The sequence below is a fragment of the Juglans regia genome, chromosome 1, assembly GCF_001411555.2.
Source record: "Juglans regia cultivar Chandler chromosome 1, Walnut 2.0, whole genome shotgun sequence".
NCBI lineage: Eukaryota > Viridiplantae > Streptophyta > Magnoliopsida > Fagales > Juglandaceae > Juglans > Juglans regia.
This window is the reverse complement of record NC_049901.1, coordinates 7796856-7816902: the sequence shown is the minus strand read 5'-3', so window position 1 is coordinate 7816902 and position 20047 is coordinate 7796856. Positions and strand designations below refer to the sequence as shown.

Sequence of the window (20047 nt, the reverse complement as noted above, 5' to 3'; positions counted from 1 at the left end):
CGCGTGGCTCGCAAGTTGTGCCCTCTGGCTCTAATTAAGCCCCCGTCTCTTTTCAACTCACATACCAAATTGGTGTACAGTAGCAAGTACCAAGTACTACTGAGTCTCAACCTCAATATTTATTTATTTATTTTTATTTTAATTCTCCAATCATGTGCCACAAAGTGTACTAAAAATTATGCCTTCCTTTAATATATGTATATTTAAAAAAGTATTTGTTTTTTTTAATTAGAGGAAAAAGAGAAACTATTTACAACATTAATAACACTGACAAAGTCAATACATATGCAGCACAAATGACGTAAACCTATTGGTCATGCACTGAGGAGCAACATTTAGGTTAAATTTATTTGTTCACATGGCACACTGCTCAAACTGAACAGGTAATAATCAGGAGTTGCACGGTTTACGCCCGCTCAATGAGACGAGATATTTTGATTTTAAATTAAAATTAAATAAAATATTTTTAAAATATTTATTATTATTATTATTATTATTATGAAATTTTAAAAAATTAATTATTTATTATATTTTATATAAAAATTAAAAAAATATAATAATAAAATAAAATAAAATAAAATCATTTCTATATCTAAAATAAAGACCTATCATAGTAGACACGGAATAACAAACAAACAAAATAGATTATTAGATACCATATTTTAGTGTAATTTTGTTTGAAAGGTAAATTTTAAAATTTTAATTTTATAAATAAAATTTTATCATTTAATAAATGATGTATTTTATATACTGATTTAAAAATATAATATCTCTTATATAAACATGATTTGTTGCTTTAATATGGGAAAATTTTATTTTTTCAATTTTATAAACTATATTTAAAATAACCCTAAAGTAAATTTGTTTATTAGAAGTATCTGATTTAAAAAGCGTACCCTTTTTGTAAAATTAACGTAAGCCAAAAAAGTATTAAAAAAAGAAAAAGAGAGGAAAAAAAAAAAAAAAAAAAGCCGAGGTTTGGCATTCCCGTAAAAAAGGCCAAACCAAGTGGCATTGATTCAACCTGCCATTACTTATATCCCGAGCCCTCCCTTCCATTACGTTTCATAGAAACAATGAGCTCAACCTCAGAGAACCACCAGAGTAGTAAAACCTTCCTGAGAAGAACCAGAAGAACCAACTCGAGAAGACGGCTCCATGCACGTTCTTATAGAGATCGGAGAAGCTGCTTCAACAATGGCGGGCGGACATGCTCCGAAGTCTCAGCCAAGTTGGAGGCCCTCAAGAACCTTATTCCAGTAGGCAGTAATGGCGCCGAGATAATAAAACCAGACCAGCTGTTCCAAGAAACCGCAGAATACATCCTTCTCTTGAGAACCCGGGTCGTGATGTTGCAGAGACTCCTTGAGTTTTATGGGTCTAGTGGGAGGGAGACTGTTGTACTATAGTTTACTTTCATTGTAAAAGAAAAAGAAAAAAAAAATAGAGCGTTTTTTTCCTGTTATTTTTGGATTTTGCATGGCCTGTTTGGATGAGTAGAAAGTGGAGGAAAATAGGGATGGAATGGAAAGTTTGGAACTTTTAATTAGTAGAAACATCTCGGGCTCTATCTTCTCAACTCTCTCCATTCTCCATCCAAGTTTTCTTGGCACCATATATATTTTGTTTTATTTTTTTTCTGTTTTTGGTTGCATTTGGGAAGTACTTTGGTAGGTAGTTGGCAGAACGAGAAGATTGGTGAAGAATCAAAGCGCACTTGCATTCAGATTTGAGATTTCATAGCAAATTTCTTCCCCTCTCTCTGGGTGGATGAAGCCATTGAAATTTGCTCATGGGTTTGTGTAACAACTAATTAACAATTGAGACTTGAATTTTAGGCAATTTTATCATATCTGTTGCATGAACTGAGATTGAGATGAAAAGGAAAGATATCTTCTCTTTGCTGTATATCTCAAATCACGAGTTGACGCCTCTCTCTTGTTTGGTCGATCTGAAAGAATAAATAAAAATAAAAAGAATGCAGGCAAGACATTGGAAAGGCAGACCCATGTCTCTGTGACAGTGAGCATGGGGATGAGGTGGTGACAGTCATTGCCTTGCCTCTGCAAAAAAAGAAGGGTGAGGGGATGGTGGGCATTCTGATAAGAAAGAATAAATATCTCAGTGAAATGGACTGCAGAAGCTGCATGTTCTTTCTCCCCAAGCTGTGGCATGCTGTGATTGTGATGACAGAGGGACGAATTTACTCGGACAGTCAAGACACCCCACGTGCAAAAGCCATTTCTTTAGGGGTGTTTGCCCTCTGTACGGCTGTACATTTGGTCTAATTGGGAGTTTTATCATAATTACACCTTGAAAACGTTACATTTTGAACTAATATGATAACCACAATCATCAAGAAAAATATTATAAAATAAAAACACTTTGTAATACGATTTTTTAAAATTAATTTCAAAAATGAATTTTCAAAAGTCCCCAAAAACATTAAAAAAAAGTTGTTAATAATTGGCAGACATAATTATCAAATGGGGTACTAAGCCTATATTTGGATATAGAAATAATTTTATTTTATTTTATTATTATAATATTTTAAATTTTTATATAAAATATAATAAATAATTTAATTTTTTAAAATTTTTAAATAATAATAATAATAATAATAATAATAAATAATATTATAATAATATTTTATTTAATTTTTAACTTTAAAAATATCGACTTAAATTGCCTAAGAGTTTTTGGGAGATTATTCGTCGAATTTTGTCGCTCCAACGAGTTAAAATGACGCCTTTAGGGTATTGGCATTGGATTAGTTATTTTACTCTTCAAATTTTGACTAATATGTAACTTTTTCACTTTTAACTAATCATTCAAAATTTAAAGTCTACATTAGATTAGTCATCACACTCTCTATATAAATAAAATATTATTATTTTTATTTTTATATTTTATAATTAATTTTTATTTTTTAATTAATTATATTTTCATAACCTCCTATAATTACTTATAATTTCTAACAATCATATTCATTTTCATTTTCACAATCTAATAAACAAAATCGATATCAATATTATCAAAACAATTCCATCAATCTTCAATACTCGGGAGAGGAAGAGAGAATAAGAAAGAAAAAGGAGACGCGGGAGAAAGAGAGATCCAATATTAATAAATAATATATCTGGAGGTGAAATAGTAATTTTCATATTTGAAGAAAAATATGAATTTACTGTAGCTGATATTTAGGATGAAAAGTATTTGACTAATTCAATGTGGGCTAACTATTGATAAAGTTATTTAAATTTAGAGATGAAATGTTATTTGAAGAAACTAATGTGAATGCTCTTAGGAGATTATTTATAACGACGATTCCTATCCGTTTCTAAAAAAATTATATTTATTTTGTCGGTAACCTGCATTCGATATATAACTACTTTTATCAAGCCGGGAGCAGAGATTTTATCACGGCGTCCCTGTCGTCGTCGTCGTAAATATAAGGAATTAACACTCTAGCTTGATCGTTAATGGGGATTTCATCCCAATCAAGTGACTCACATCACCCTTACGGACACAACACAGCTCTAAGGTCACCAACACCACTACATCGGCGATGCCATCTCCCGGTGAGTCAACAGCTCCGACGAAGTTCGTCGAGTCTCCACTTCCACATTGTGCAAACCCAGAATTAATTTCAGCCTCTTGCTCTTCAAATCAATGAAACCTCCCCCGAATACCCATTGTAAGTTTGTCTCCCATCTTAACAGGCTTGGGTCAAGAAGTTATGTTTGAATCAAAGAGTGTACTTCCACAAAATATAATGCGAGTATTCATATTACATGTCATGAAGAACTTCACGAAGAGTTTTATTAGTTCTGGATTGAATGAAGAACATGGTCCATAAAGTCCTTCAATATGATATCTCAATGAGGGCATTGACATTGCCGTGAGCTGGGAATGGTATAGCTAGTACAATGCGTCCTGCTCACCGCCTTTGCACCTTGACTCAGTCCACTCACCTGTCGTCTATCTCTCTTCCATCGACGTTCGTGTTCGTGTTTGCGTTGTTGGGGAGATGCTGTGATTTGTATTTCGTTCTCTTGTTCTCTAGGAATCCTCCGTATTCGCTTTTGAATGTAGACTTGGTAAAAGTTAGGTCTCTTCCGAAAATTAAATAAAATATTATTAAAATATAATTTTTTAATATAATTTTTATTTTAAAATTTTAAAAAAATGAATTATCGATTATATTTTATATGAGAATTTAAAAAAATTGTAATGATTATATCAAACGAGATGATATGAGATAGTTTGAACTGTGTAACCAAACTAGGCCTTCATTGCGCACCCTTAGGTTGTGTTTGGATGTTGAAGTGAGTTGAGTTGAATTGAGTTGATATGATAAAATATTGTTAGAATATTATTTTAGAATTTAAAAAAATTGAATTGTTTATTATATTTTGTGTTTGGATTTAAAAAAATTGTAATGATGAGTTGAAATGAATTGAGAAGAGTTAAAGAACCAAATGAAGCCTTAAGATTTGTCCTCGGAATAATTGACCTTAAATAAACTTGTAGGAGATCTTAATCTAGAAAATGTGCCATTTATACTATGAAAGTCATGTTATATACATGGAAAATAAAGTGTTGACACGAAATATGTATTAGAATTAGGAAATTAGCTGCCATGTATATTGTTATGATGCAGCACAACCAGTAAACGAGAAGAAAGTGGATGTTTGATATCTTCTTGGAAAAAGAGTTCTCAAAGGGAAAAAAGGGCTCTTAGCTGTTAGCGCAAGGTAAGTGCATGGAATACCATATTTATCCTTGAAACTTTGGGGCTTCACTTTCAGTCCCCTTGAAGTTTTATTCTACTAATGATAAGTGCATAGAGCATGTGTTTAGCATGAAGTCTGATTCTTTCATTACTGAAAAATAGGAACATATCAAACAAATTCGGGATCCAACTAAACATGAGAATGCAAAGTCTATGCCTTTAGCCATTCAATGAATCTGTTGAGATTTTTGTAAGAGGAGCCACCTTCCTTGACACTATTCATAACTTTTTCTTGGAGATTCAAGGCCCTCAATTTGAAGTTCTCATCACTGAGAAGTTCCTTCACCTTTTTATTGATTTCTCCTTGGGTAATGATCCCACTTTCATCTCGGTCAAACTTCAGTCCAACCTTCCAAACATCACAGATGTAGCTCTCGTTATGAAACTGGTCAGCAAAGTAAGGCCAGCACAAGAAAGGAATTCCACTACATACACTTTCTATGGTTGAGTTCCAACCACAATGGCTCAAGAAGCAAGCAATGGAAGGATGGCTAAGTACTTTCTGTTGAGGTGCCCAGCCAACCATCCGTCCGCGACTGGCTACTCTGTCTAGGAATCCTACTGGGTAGGCATCACTTGTTCCTTCGGTGATATCTGGCCTTACAACCCAAAGGAATGGCCTGTTTGATAGTTCAAGACCTAAAGCCAATTCTTGGAATTGGGTCTGGTTAAAAATCGTAAAGCTTCCAAATGCAACGTATATGACCGAGTGTCGTGGCTGTTGATCAAGCCATTCTAAACAAGTTTTATCTTCCTGCCAGAAGTTTCCAGTTGGATTCTGACCGCGGTTGCTTGCCAAAAGTGGGCCGATTGGTATAATCTCTGAAGTCATTCTGAATGCCGCTGGCTCGAGGTCATAATTGGAGTTGCAGATCAGCCAGTCAGCAACTTTCACAGAGGAGTTGTTTCTAACTATAAGTTCAAAAATAATTTTCTGTGAAGTTAAGTCGCCGATGCAGGCCCAAATAAAGTTTTTTGAGCTCATGGCAGGCATGTCCTGTGCCAACTGAATCATCTGGTTTTCCATTGGAGTTCCTATAAAAACACAAAATAAAACGAAACAAAAAGAAGAATGCAGGAGGAAGATGTCATTATGGTTTTCTATCATTGAACTCCTTAGTCCTTGCATTACCAGCATGGTCCTCGGAGGCCAAAGATAATAAAAAATCTTGCATACGCAAAACAATATCTGATTTCATTAGAGAAAACTGGACAAAGATAATCACTATGTTCCACATTTACTTAGATTTTGTTTGTCTGTGTGCACACGGGTGTCATACTTCTGCTAATCCAGTTTGTATGTTGCTTCTAACTTTGTCCTGATTTTAAACCACAATGGTTTCCCAGAACACAGTGTTTTATTTAGTAAGATGGCCTAAAGCAGAAACATCTTCATGTTATGTATGTATTCTGATTGGTTCTGGCTCTTCCAAAATAATTCTTGACTACAGCATATACTGCTTGAATCATCTGAAAGCATGCATTTTAGTTTTTATATTCTTAAGTTTGCTATCATGCTTCAGCAGATCCTTACAAATGACACCATTTTTCCACTTATGTAAGCAGTTTATTAATTTCATAATCATGAATTTTACAATACTTTCGGACGGGTGGGTATTATCGTTAAGTAAAACTGTTAAATTTGTCAAGCAGTGATGGCACTCAATGGTCAAAAGTTAGGGGCAGGATATCTCACCATCATTGTTGATGATTCCACTGTCAATTAGCTTTGGGATTCTAAGTATCAAGGCAAGTACTGCACTCGAGGCAGCCAGAAGGCAGCCCGCTGTATTTTCATCTTCTCTGCGACATCCAGAGCCCACCCCATGCTAAAATCAGCAATGACACAAGTGATATTATCACCTTTCAATCTGTTGATGTCTTCTATGAGCTCCTTCAGCTTCCCAGGCATGACCCGGAGAATGGCTTCAGATAGCTTACCCAGCTCATTTCTATCCTCCGACAGATCCATCCCATCTGGAATTGAAACTAGATGAATTTGATTTTCCAAGTGCTTCTTTTCTGCCAAAGCACTTACAACCCTCTTGTGATTATACTCTGTGTTCACAAACGTGACTTTGAACCCATGTTTGGCTAAGCGTAGTGAGAACTCCATTAGTGGGATTACATGGCCTTGTGCTGGATAAGGTATGGCTAAAATATGTGGTTTTACTTTTCCCATCTTTGTTTTTTATTTTCACTCTTTCTAGATTCAGCTGCAATGTGAATAGAGTTTCTAAAACCAAATTCGTCATATTTATAAGGATTTTGGGAGGTGTGGCTGAGGAGCCAAAGTTGGACATATTCTCTTTCTGGGCATTGAGTTTTAGTTGATCTCAATGTTGGGGAATCTGCCGTCGTTATTTTTTCTCTTCAGGTCTTTCTTTGTTGTCTTAATCTCATGGATGTTAGTGCTCTCTTGTCCAATGGCCACTTGCCTTCATGGATTTCGATTTTTTAATCTTAAAGTTGAGGAATCTGTCATTGTTTCTTCTCTTCATACCCTTCTTCATTTTTATCTTTTTCTTCATTTTTTATCTTTTTGTTTCGTCTTGATTGCAATTTTTTGTTTCATTTCTCATGGAATTTAGTTCTCTCTTGTTCAATGGCTTAAGTTTTATCACTCTGTTGTTTCTTATATTTGCTTTACCTGTAATGTCATTATCGTTTGTTCTTGTAGGAGTCATATTGCTTTTTAGGCTTCCAGCTTTAGTTTGTTGCTTACAGTGACACAAATTTGGCTTCTATACAGTCAGTCCCTTTGTTGCCAATACATCAAGTCCCTATTCCTTTAGTAGGCTTAGATGTGCCTGATATTGATTGAGATTAGGTAGCTGAAATCATCAAATACAGCTGAATGTCTGTTTTAACCCACCATTTGGTTTATTCCTATTCTTTGAACTGGATATGCCGAAACATGTACTGATTACCAGACTGATTCGTATACATTAAAATATTAATTAGATGTTGAGATTGATTATTTCCCATTAACTTAAGCATTTAGATACCTAGCGGTTTAATTTGACATTAAAGTGAAGATCTTGTGTTCGAGCGTTGAGTCCATTCTTCACTCCATTTCAGTCAAATCGGCCATGTGTTGGGCTATATTTATGAAGGAATCTGAAACCACACCCCCTAGACCATCAAGTTCTAATATAATGCCCTATTTGGGTTATATTTCTTAACTTTATGTTAGGGCATATGCAGTTTAAGATGGCAGAATGCACATTCTAACCTATCACTATGCAGAGTATATTACTTAATGACATTAAATTGTGATAGGTATTGGATCTTCTGGTGCACAAAATTTGTTATATCTCTCTGTGGGAGAAAATTGCACACGACTAGTTGATTGAAAGGTATGCACCATAGCAATCACGTGTTATTCAACAACTGGTTCTCACTCAAGTTCTATGCGCTGTAAGTTACCAATGATCATTATGTTATGATGGATGCTATGGTTAACTATGGTCAATGACGTCATTTGGGGAGAAAGGTTTCTTGGATCTTCGTTTTCACCCGTTTATAATTTATGTCAAAGACTCGAAACAATGTCAATTTGAAATAATGAGAATAGGTCAGATTATTACACTATATCCTTCAACAAAGTGTAAAATTGGCAAATATTGAAACTTCAATTGAAGTGGCGGAGATCTGCCTTTTCTCTTTGAAAAGCTATTGGTCAGACCATAATTAAGATCTTAGGAACTTTGCAACAGTGAAAAAACATGTTCACTTGGGAGATTAGTTCAATAGGCAAGTCTTCTTTATTGATGTTCTTTTCATTGTTGCTCTCCTTCCTCTTTTGAAGTAATTTATTTCACATAAAATCTGAAGAACAAAGAGATTAAGAGATAGGTGCAAATTAAGTCTGGAAACTGTATGAGGAACTTCTCTAGTCTTTCATCCATTCAATGAAATTCTTTAAATTATTATGAGATGCACCGCCTTCTTTGATGCTTGCCATGACTAATTTCTTGAGATCCAAAGCCCTTACTTTTAATGTTTCATCGCCCAGAAATTGCTCCAACTTCGTTTTGATTTCTCCTCGTCTTATTATACCGCTTTCATCTTGGTTTAAACCCAATCCAACCTTCCAAACATCACAAATATAGCTCTGGTTAAGAAACTGGTCAGCAAAATAAGGCTAGCACAAGAATGGGATCCCATTGCTAACACCTTCAATCGTGGAGTTCCAACCACAGTGACTAAGGAAGCAAGCAACTGAGGGATGGCTCAGAATCTTCTGTTGCGCTACAGAACCCACCATCTGCCCTCGAGTGGCCACTCTCTCTTGAAATCCTTTTGGGTAGGCATCACTTGTCCCATCTGTGATATCTGGCCGCACGACCCACAAAAACGGTCTGTTGCAGAGTTCGAGCCCCAAAGCCAATTCTTGGAACTGGGTTGGGTCAAAGATTGTGAAGCTTCCAAATGCAACATATATCACTGAGTGTGGTGGCTGTTGATCGAGCCAGTTAAGGCAAGTTGCATCCTCTGTCCAAAAGTTTCCTACTGAGCCTCGAAGCTGGTTGCTTGCCAAAAGTGGACCTATAGGTAGAATATTCTGAACCAAGGTAAATGCAGCAGGCTCAAGATCATAAGTTGAGTTGCAAAGCAGCCACTCAGCCACTTTCACAGACTTGATACTTCTTACTGAAAGTTCAAAAATATTTTTCTGCATAGGCAAGTTGCCAGGGCAGACCCACAATAATTGTTTTGTGTTCATGGCCAGCATTTCTGGTGAGAGACGAATTGTCTGCTTTTTCAGTGGAGTTCCTGCGTTCAGAATTTTCATTGAAGGTTAAGACCATATGACAATGAACATCCATGTGTCACTTATGGTCATCCTTATATGAGTTCTATGACCAATTCTGTAAATTAATATCTAGTCCTTGGGCAAATGACATCTCCTCCCCAGTAAATAGGAGTTGGAAGGTGAGTTTCATGGGCTAATCCATGTGAATTGTTACCTAGACAACAATTTTAGTTAGATATCTTGAAATATATTAGGAGATACCACATCTTTGTACGGACTACTAAATGTATTTTCCAGGATATGCTAGTTGGTTATGATTATTACAATGATCTATTTCGGTTGATTGTTAGAGTATGCGTATAGCTTATTGATTACTCAATATGCTTGTAAAGGCAGTGACGCTCAAAGTTCATATGCTTGTAAAAGGAAGGTACCTGGGTGTAGAAACAGAAGGCAGTGGTACTCTGGAGGGCGAATGATGATTTGGCAGAGAAGGAATATCAAATAGTTCTCAATGATGACTTCATTTTTAACATATCGGAGGGCTATATGGTGTAAGTGATGTCTGAGCCTGTCTAGCTTTCACTTGTTTGGTTTGTGGGATTGTGGCTACAAAAATATCATATGATGATCACATTTTCTCTGATTTTTTCTGTTATGCATCACTTTTTTCTCTTTCATGTTCAGTATCAAGACACTCCCAATATATCTTTTATACTTTACTCAAACAAACTGTCCAAGTTGAGGTCTCATCCCAACTTTCCGAGTTCTTGTCTGTATTTTCTTAAAGTATCTTGGTTCCAATTGATTCCTGCATTTCTAGCATGTGCATGGTGGATTACGGTTACGTCTAGGAGGGTGAATTCATTATGAAGAAAAATCTGTATGGTTATTGTCTAGTGTATGCTGTAAGAACAACCAAATAGTTGGTAAAAGAGAAACTCACCATCATCAGCAATAATTCCATCTCTGATCAAATTTGGGATGTTAAATACTAAGACCAATAGTGCGGCTGCTGCAGGACAGAAGGCAGCTCGTCGGATCCCCTTCTTCTCTGCAATTTCTAGGGCCCATCCAATACTCTGATCAGCAAGGACACAAGTGATCTCTTCACCGTTCGATCCATTAATCCGATCAATGAGCTCCTCCAGCTTCTCAGGCATAACATTCAAGACTGCTCTTGATGACTTTCCTGGCTTTTTTCTGTCCTCCAAGGTCTCTATTCCATCTGAAATGGTGACCATATGGATTTGATCCCCTATTTTTTCCTTCACTCCAATTGCATTCATGATTCGGTCATGATTATACTCTGTATTTACAAATGTGATTTTGAAGCCATGATCGACTAAGTGCCGTGATAACTCCAGCAGAGGTATGATATGGCCTTGTGCTGGAAACGGTATAACCAGAACATGCGGATTGCCCATTCTAGCTCTTTCTGTTGCTTTTCAGTTTCCTGTGGTATATACATTGTTTGGACACTCTAGCTCATGTTAGTTTTATGGATTGGTTGGGAGTAAGCGACATTTTCTCTGTCTTCATGTGCTATGATTTTCTTGGGATTTTGAATTGGAGTATTGCTGATTCATTTGCTATTTTAATTGGCTGGCCTTGACTATATGATGTTCAGTGCTCCCTATTTAAAATTATCATCAGTTATGTCTATAATTGTTGTTTTTATGCTTTCCTGTCAACTTTGTTGAAATATTGATATAATGAATATTATATATCCTTTTCAGTGAATGGATTATCTTTGTGGCTTTATTGCTCAATAAACCACAAAAGAACCTATTTTTGGTGAAGAGCCAGGTACGTGCAAAAATGGTTGATAAGATGCTAAAATATTGCTGAGGCTACACACAAGTGCTCTCATGCAAGTAACTAACCTCGTTTGGTTACACAGTTCAGATGAAATAAAATGATACGTTTTGTTGAAAGTTGAATAACATATTGTTATAATATAATTTTTTAATATAATTTTTGTTTTAAGATTTGAAAAAATTAAATTGTTTATTATATTTTGTTTTGGAATATAGAAAAATTGTAATGATTATATGAGATGAGATGAGATGATTTGATTTTGTGTAACCAAACCAGCCCGCATCTTACTATTAAACTCAAGCATGTTCCTTGTTACTGTCACGAGTTTTTTTTTTATTGTTATTATTTTTTTTATTAACATGCAAAAGTATAGATGGTTGCCGTCCAGATGAGGTTGGAGAATATTATTAAACTAATCAGATTTTGACAAATTGCTTAGTTGTTAAATGGATCTTTGGCTTGGGATTTGCCCCCTTCCATTATTGTTATCATCTTTGACTACAGATCTAGTTATAAGTCTGTAAAATAAATATAAGGCATCACATGTTACTTTAATTTGTAAGGTTCCTCTATTTTTAGCAACAATGGCAGCTCAAGTTTCACATCCAACCTTACAATGCTCTGCCCATGCTATCCGATCTGTTGCACTTCTAAGAGGTCAGATAGCATCGCTAAACCATTTTGTATTGCTCCCAAGAACTACTTCCTGGAAGGAAATATCAACTTGAAACTAAAGCAACAGCCAATTGTTAAAGGTTTTTGAGATCCTAAGAGGACTGACCACACTGCAATAGGATTCATCACACTCATCTTAAAGTTGTAAAGATCTTGCTCTTATGTTTTCATCGTGAAGTTGCTAAACCTTCTTGATTTCACAGCGCCGAATGTTACGATTTTCATCATGGTCAAATCCTTCTGCACAACGCAAACATAGCTATTGCCCAAGAAAGGGACAACGACCCTTTTATATTTGAAGTGAAATGGAGAGAGTCCATGTAAAAATAGAGGATCTTATTCTCCAAGTGGTCGACGAGGTAAGGCCAGCACAAGAAAGGTACCCCATTCAGTTGGATACATGCAATTCGGCTATAATGATGATATCTGGATGCATATTCCAAAGGAAGTGTCTATTACTGAGCTTGGCTGCTTGAGTCAAAGAATTTTTTTATTTTTTGAAGAACTGTAAAGAACACACCCTCAAAATCCAGTGCAGACACTTGTTGTTGGATAGAAAATTATAATGCTAGTTTATCAACCACTCATAGGATGGGAAAACAAAACTCGAGTTTTGAAAAAATCATTGGGATTCTTGGAATTGAGTTTCAACTAGTAAAAAAAATGAAACACTCATGGTGTTAACGCCCAAAAACAATGCAGCTTGGAAGGGAAGAAAAATCCATTCGCGGGACTCATTGAGGCAGGCTGGGACTTGATCGATGTTGTTTGGAGCCCTCGGCAGTGGTCCATTGCGGCTGTACGGTGTCGATGCGTACATTCATGACGGTGAACAGTATTTAAATGTAGAGAAAATAAGAAGAGATGAACACATATGATTATGTGGTTTGGCACTAGGCCTACATCCAAGGGGATTTGGGGAGGGAATATTCTACTATAATATACTTGTTTACAATCTCTCATAGCCTCTTATTTCTCACTGTATAATGTGAGTTAGAGTTCTACTTGCTGGAGAATATGTTTTTCTAGAGCTCTCCTTTTAGAGGTTGAAGAAAAAGTCGAAGAAGAAGCCAAAAGTCCCCCAAACCGTAGGCTTTCTGTCTCTTTTATCTAACCCTCTGCTTGTGTGCGCCTCGGTAATGGTGAGGGATGTCTACTTGGTGTGTTTGACCCTCTCTCCCTTTTTTGTTTTCTTCTGATACCTTCCTGCCTCTTCACACCCTCACCCCGTTGTCCCCGCAGTGGCGCTCCCGCTACTATTGGCATCGGCGGGCCTAATGGTGACCATCGGCAGTTTTGCGAGCTCACGGCAGGCTACTGTAAGCTCCTCGGGAGGTAGGCGATGTGAACTCGTCGGGCGTGTTGCGGACAATCCCTGGCGATGGAGGCCATTCGATCGGTGATATAGGCTACCGGGGGCTCAGCTAGTGGCCGGTGGCGGGCCATCGCGAGATTGTCGCTACGCTGTCGGGCGCACCTGCACTGTGCATGGCACCATGCACAGTTGAGACGTGACGCCCATGCATGCATGTCTGCTCGCTGTGCATGTGTATGCATCTAGTGTATTCCAAATGTACTATGTACTTAAAGTACACGAAGTAATGGCATTTACATCCTAAGTGGTCGGGAAGTTTGGTTTCCAGCTTAAACATTGTGTGCATGAAAAAGCACTTAAGTGCAACGCACTTAATCGCCTGGGTGAGGAAATGTTCACTCGCTTCTTTTCTGTAGTAGTGCTTTTCATAAAAATAACAGTGGAAAGTCTAAAGATACTTATCTGGATGAGTTTCATTTGCTCATTTTGAGATTATTTAGCATGCTGAGAAATCGTTCTTCTCCTGCTTCCGGTGAAAAAAACAATATTAATCCCATAGACGACGCTACTGTTAATGCCCAAAAAGGGCGTAGCCCATAAGGGAAGAAAGATCTATTCCTGGGACGTGCTGAGGTAGGCTGGGCCTTGATCAGTGTTGTTTGGAGCCCCTGACAGTGGTCCGGTGCGGCTGTATGGTGTCGGTGCGTACATCCATGGCGATGAATAGTATTTAAATGCAAAGAAAATAAGAAAAGATAAACACATAGATTTACGTAGTTTGATACTAGGTCTACATCCATGGGGGTTTGGGGAGGGGAGATTCCATTATAATATGCTTATTTGCAGTCTCTCGTAGCCTCTTATTTCTCACTGTACAATAGGAGTTGATTATCTATTTGCTGGAGAAGATGTTCTCTTTGGAGCTCTCCCTCTAGAGGTTGAAGAAGAAGAAGTCGAAGAAGAAGCCAAAAGCCCCCAAACCATAGGCTCTTTGTCCCTTTTATCTGACCCTCTACTTGCGTGCACCTCAATAGTGGTGATGAATGTCTTCTTGGTGCGTTTGACTCTCTCTTCCTTTCCTCCTTTCGCCTAACACCTCACTGCCTCTTGACACCTTCACCCCCTTGTCCCTTCTTGTCCCCTTTCCATTTCTCTTCCTTTGTTTTCTAGTGATGGCCCTTTGATGGGCTGAGCCTTGAAAACCATTTTGGGTCTGGTGTGTTTTACTCCCTTATACCTCGAACACCAAATTACCATTGATTCACAATTCACAATCTTCCACATGTTGTGTTGCCTGATTCAACCCCATCCAGAAGATTTGATTTGATTATCTCATAACAGACGCACGTGCATGCTTACAAAACTAGAAGGCTGGTGGATTTGTAACACAACTTTATGTACTTGGGCCTGCAGTTTTTGCTTTGCTCTCAAAGACCAAAGCTAATAATTTGGGCCACTGATACCAAACAATTAAAGAACTTTGAGAGTTTTTGGATTTGGGCTCCTCAGTATGCAGAGCATTACCAAGGCTGGTGCCAGAATTTGCTTTAAAGAAATTGGTACCCCCAGTTTTTAATTAACTACCCTAAGAACTCGTGATATGAGTAAGTGGTGTATGAGATTTTATATTACTTAAGAAAGTGAAGTTTTTGCTCTTTATAATTTTTATAATGGAGCTCTAATTGTATTATTGATTAGTCTTTTTGGAGTATAAGTCATGTGGCTTGAGTCTTCCATTTGGACGTTACAAATGGTATTCGAGTTTATCTCAACTAGAAATGTGAGATTTGAGCCGTGCCACCTTTGATGGACTAGCCCGACAAGGACATTGAAAATTTAAAGAGTGAGATTGTGATATCTCATATGATAAGGATATTGTTTGGAAATGAGAAGTTATTATTTTTTAAAATGTTTTAATGAGACTCTAATTATATTATTGGTTAGTCATTTTAGAGTATAAATGTGGCTTGAGCCTTTCGGTGAGGCGATACAATGATCATTTCTATTCATATTCTTGCCTATGATAGTACTTTATAATATTATGGGTAGAAAATATATTTAGAATATAAAATCCCTAGTAAATTCGGGGCTGAGCGACATAATTATTTTGTGTATTTATTAAATCATTTTTATAAAATTTCCATCTAATAATTTTAAACTAGAATGGTGTCTTAATAATCGATAATTGTTCAGTTTGGGAAATTTTGAATTAAATATTTTTTTTTGGGGGGGGGGGAATGGGGAAAATTAATTTTTAAATGCTTTGGTGGAATTTCTAATAAATAATTGTGTTTTATTAATAAAACCTATCACTAAAATAATTATTCAATCATTTCAAAAACAAACTAATCAATGATGGGACCAACCACTTTTTCAAAATTCCATTAAATAATTAAAAATATCTCAACTTTATACATCTAAACATATCTAAATGAGACTCACACTCTTGCACATAACTCACTTAAGAGGTTGTTTGAAAATAATTTTCATCTCATTTCATATGATACACTTACACTTCATTTACTACTATTTTACCACTTAATTATTTTTTCTCCTTTGACCTTTTTAATTTGGATTAAAAATATCATAACATGACATTCTTGCATAATCTAAAAGAAAATAAATTCAATCAATTAACGTAATCATGTAATTTAATTAAAAATAAATTCAATTTTATAAAAATTGACTTTCTTTTGCTCTTTGAGTCAATTTTCATAAAATTGAATTTATTTTAATTAAATTATATGATTACAGTGGTTGATTGAATTTATTTCGTTCTAGATTATGCAAGAATGTCATGTTCTGAAATTTTTAATATAAATTCAAATATTAAAAAGAAAAGAAAATAAAGTAGTAAAGCCAGTAGTAAAAGTGGTGTAACGGTATTATTATCATTTCATTTCATTTCATTTCCTTTCCAAATATTACTCAAATACAAACACTTAATCACTATAACTTTTTCTAACTAATCATTATAAATTTTTCAAACTTCCAAACAAATTACAAAAAATAGTTCAACTTCTTCAAATCCAAAAAAATATATATATGACAAAAATATTATGGTAATGTTTTAATTTTATAATATTTTTATTTAACTTTTTCTATATCATTTCTTAAAATCTAATAAATATTTAACTCAAACTATGCATTTTTTTAATGCGTTTTTTTATCCACGTTTTTTCTGCATTTTTTTAATGCGTTTTTTACTGTGCGTTTTTCTTGTGCGTTTTTTTACGTACGTTTTTTATGTGCGTTTTTTCTCCACGTTTTTTATGCGTTTTTATGTACGTTTTTTTTCTATGAGTTCTTTTATGCTTTTTTTTTCTGTAAGTTTTTTTTTACCTGTGTGTTTTTTTGTACGTTTTTTAAAGTGCGTTTTTTCTGTGTATTTTTTTATGCATTTTTTCTGTACGTTTTTTACCTGTATGTTTTTTTGTGCGTTTTTTCATGCGTTTTTTTGTACGTTTTTGTAAGTGCATTTTCTCTGTGCGTTTTTTTCATGCTTTTTCCTGTATTTTTTTGCTGTACGTTTTTCTGTGCTTTTTTTATTGTGCATTTTTTATCTGCATCTCTTTACGTACGTTTTTTATGTGCGTTTTTAATGCGTTTCTTTGTATTTTTTTTTTACCTTTGCGTTTTTTATACGTTTTATATGTACGTTTTGTTTCATCTGCGCTTTTTCTGTACGTTTTTTACCTGTCCCTTTTTTACTGTACATTTTTTCTTAGACCACTCTCTTTAGATTAGTTAAAGTTAAATGATATTTTTTATGAATGTAAGAAAAATTTAACTTTTAATTATTTCATTCACATAAATATCTACATTGAAATAACTATTTTTTTATTATATAATAATAAAATACTATAAAATGAATTTGATTTTAATTATTCACGTCAAATATTTACATTAGATTATACATTTATTTATTATATAATAATTAATAATTAATAATTAATAATTTCAAAAATATTTAATTTTTTTAATTATTAATTTATTTTATTTTATCATATTTTACTATTCTGCATATTATATATTAATTAATAATTATATTTTTATTAAATTAATATATCACTAAATCAAATTAATATATCAATTTCAAAATATTTTAATTTTTTTAATTATGAAATTATTTTATTTTATTATATTTTACTATTCATAATATTATATATTAATTAGTAATTATATTCTAATTAAATTATGGATTAAAAATAAAAATTAGAAAGATATTGATGGAGAGCTCGGAAGAGAGAAACGAATGATATAAAATAGATTTGATGAATAAATAATATCTTTCAAATTTAAAAATAATTTTAAAAGTTACTGTAACTATATTCTAAATATTTTTAAATATTTAAAATATATTTTATGATTCAATATGATATATTGAGTCAATAATAAATATATTTTATAGAATATTTTAATATATTCTATAAATATTTTATAGAACATATTTCAATTAATCCAATAAAAATGTTCTTATGTGTTTTCTTCTCTGCGTTTCTTTTTGTACGTTTTTTTTGTACTTTTTTTTTCTGAATTTTTCTGTACTTTTTTTATGCGATTTTTTACTGTATATTTTTTCTGTACATTTTTACTGTTCATTTTTCTGTGCGTTTGTTTTACTGTGTTTTTTTTTATTGCTTTTTTAACTGTAAGTTTTTCCGTACCTTTTTAACTGTGCATTTTTTGCTCCGCAATTTTTTTATGGAAAATGTTTTGGATTCGGAAATGTGATCCGAATGGGAACTTTTTTTTTATTTTTATGCCAAATGATTAAAAAAATATTTTTTAATGATGTTGTGATTTTTTTATTTTTTTTAAAAATATTTATGATGATTAAAAAATACATAAAAAAATAATAATAATAATCTATTTGGAACACATTTTTTATCTTAAATTCGAGACCCATAACAATTTCTTTTTTTTATTGTACTTTTCTACTGTGCGTTGTTTTATCTATATTTTCAAAAAAGAGAAAATACTAAAATATAATATTAAAATATGAAAAATGTATGGTGAAGAATGATGAGTAATATCTCTTATTAGTTTAAGAATAATTTTACTCATTATCTCCACACACACCATACTATATCTATTTTAAGTTTTTATTTTATTTTATTTTTTCTATAATAAATATATAGTGTATAGATGATTAATTTAATAAAAATAAAATAAAATAAAAAATAATATTAAAATATATGATATGAAATGATAAAGGAGCATCCCCTTAGCAAGTATTTTTTATTGGTGTTTTTTTTATTATTGCTCTCCTTTCCTCTTTTGAATTAATTTATTTCACATAAAATGAAAAAAATAAAGGCAAAGAGGGAGAAAAAGCTAGGTGCAAATCAAGTCTGGAAACCGTACGAGGAACTTCTCTAGTCTTTCATCCATTCAATGAAATTCTTTAAACTATTACGAGACGGACCGCCTTCTTTGATGCTTGCCATGACTACTTTCTTGAGATCCAAAGCTCTTACTTGTAGAACTCATTTGATTATGCACTTTTGATTAAATAAAATAAAATATTTTATTAAAAATTATATAAAATATAATTTTTTATATAATTTTTATTTTAAAATTTTAAAAAATTAAATTATTTATTATATTTTATATAGAAGTTAAAAGAATTATAATGATGAGATTTGATAAGATATTTTATGTATCCAAACTGAGCCTTACGGTTTCATCGCCCAGAAGTTGCTCCACCTTCGTTTTGATTTCTCCTCGTCTTATTATACCACCACGTTCATCTCGGTCTAAACCCAATCCAACCTTCAAACATCACAAATATAGCTCTGGTTAAGAAACTTGTCAAAAAAATAAGGTCAGCACAAGAATGGGATCCCATTGCTAACACCTTGAATCCTGGAGTTCCAACCACAGTGACTAGAAGCAAGCAACTGAGGGATGGCTCAGAATCTTCTATTGCGCTACAAAATCCACCATCTGCCCCCGAGTGGCTACTCTGTCTTGAAATCCTTTTGGGTAGGCATCACTTATCCCATCTGTAATATTTGGCCGCACGACCCACAAGAACCGTCTGTTGCAGAGTTCGAGCCCCAAAACCAATTCTTGGAACTGGGTTGGGTAAAAAATTATGGAGCTTCCAAATGCAACATATATCACTGAGCGTGGTGGCTGTTGATCCAGCTAGTTAAGACAAGTTGCATCCTCTGTCCAAAAGTTTCCTACTGAGTCTCGTGGTTGGTTGCTCGCCAAAATTGGAACTATAGGTGGAATATTCTGAGCCAAGGTAAATGCGGCAAGCTCAAGGTCATAAGTTGAGTTGCAAAGCAACCACTCAGCCACTTTTAGAGACTTGATATTTCTTATTGAAAGTTCAAAAATAGTTTTCTGCAAAGTCAAGTCGCCAGGGCAGGTCCAGAATAATTTTTCAATGCTCATGGCCAGCATTTCTGGTGAGAGATGAATTATCTGCTTTTTCAGTGAAGTTCATGCGCGCAGAATTTCTATTGAAGGTTAAGACTATATGACAATGAACATCCACGCGTCACTCAGACAACAAGAGAAGCCAACATGGAACAATCAATAAACGAATCTAGAAAACAGCAAACAAAGGGAGGAAGACGGGAAAAGAAGTTACAAGGCAATAAAAATCTCGTGGAAGAAGCTAGATAAACATTTGACGACCTGGCTGATGGCTTCTGAGCGACACCCC

The 20047-nt window shown here is 34.3% G+C and overlaps 2 protein-coding genes and 1 pseudogene across 2 annotated transcripts; all 3 read right to left on the bottom strand.

The window, feature by feature from the left end:
- Positions 1-4894: 4894 nt before the first annotated feature.
- LOC108987960 (UDP-glycosyltransferase 83A1-like) lies at positions 4895-7387 on the bottom strand. Its single transcript, XM_035687983.1, is given in 3 exon segments — positions 4895-5830; positions 6492-6569; positions 6572-7387. Coding segments are annotated over 3 exon segments (1368 nt in total). The 5' UTR covers positions 6978-7387; the 3' UTR covers positions 4895-4946.
- Positions 7388-8547: 1160 nt separating this feature from the next.
- Positions 8548-11000, bottom strand: LOC108987962 (UDP-glycosyltransferase 83A1-like). The gene is made up of 2 exons (XM_035687977.1): positions 10501-11000; positions 8548-9574 (listed from the first exon to the last, which is right to left on the bottom strand). The coding sequence occupies exons 1-2, from the start codon at positions 10979-10981 to the stop codon at positions 8943-8945; spliced, it is 1113 nt and encodes a 370-aa protein (XP_035543870.1). The 5' UTR covers positions 10982-11000; the 3' UTR covers positions 8548-8942.
- Positions 11001-18743: 7743 nt separating this feature from the next.
- LOC108987968 lies at positions 18744-19818 on the bottom strand (annotated as a pseudogene).
- Between the last annotated feature and the right edge of the window lie 229 nt (positions 19819-20047).

Coding starts and splice junctions, on each gene's coding strand:
- LOC108987962 (XM_035687977.1), bottom strand. CDS start 10,981: ATGGGCAATCCGCATGTTCTGGTTATACCGTTTCCAGCACAAGGCCAT. Junction 9,575..10,500: donor TGGAATTATTGCTGATGATG/GTGAGTTTCTCT, acceptor TTCTGAACGCAG/GAACTCCACTGAAAAAGCAG.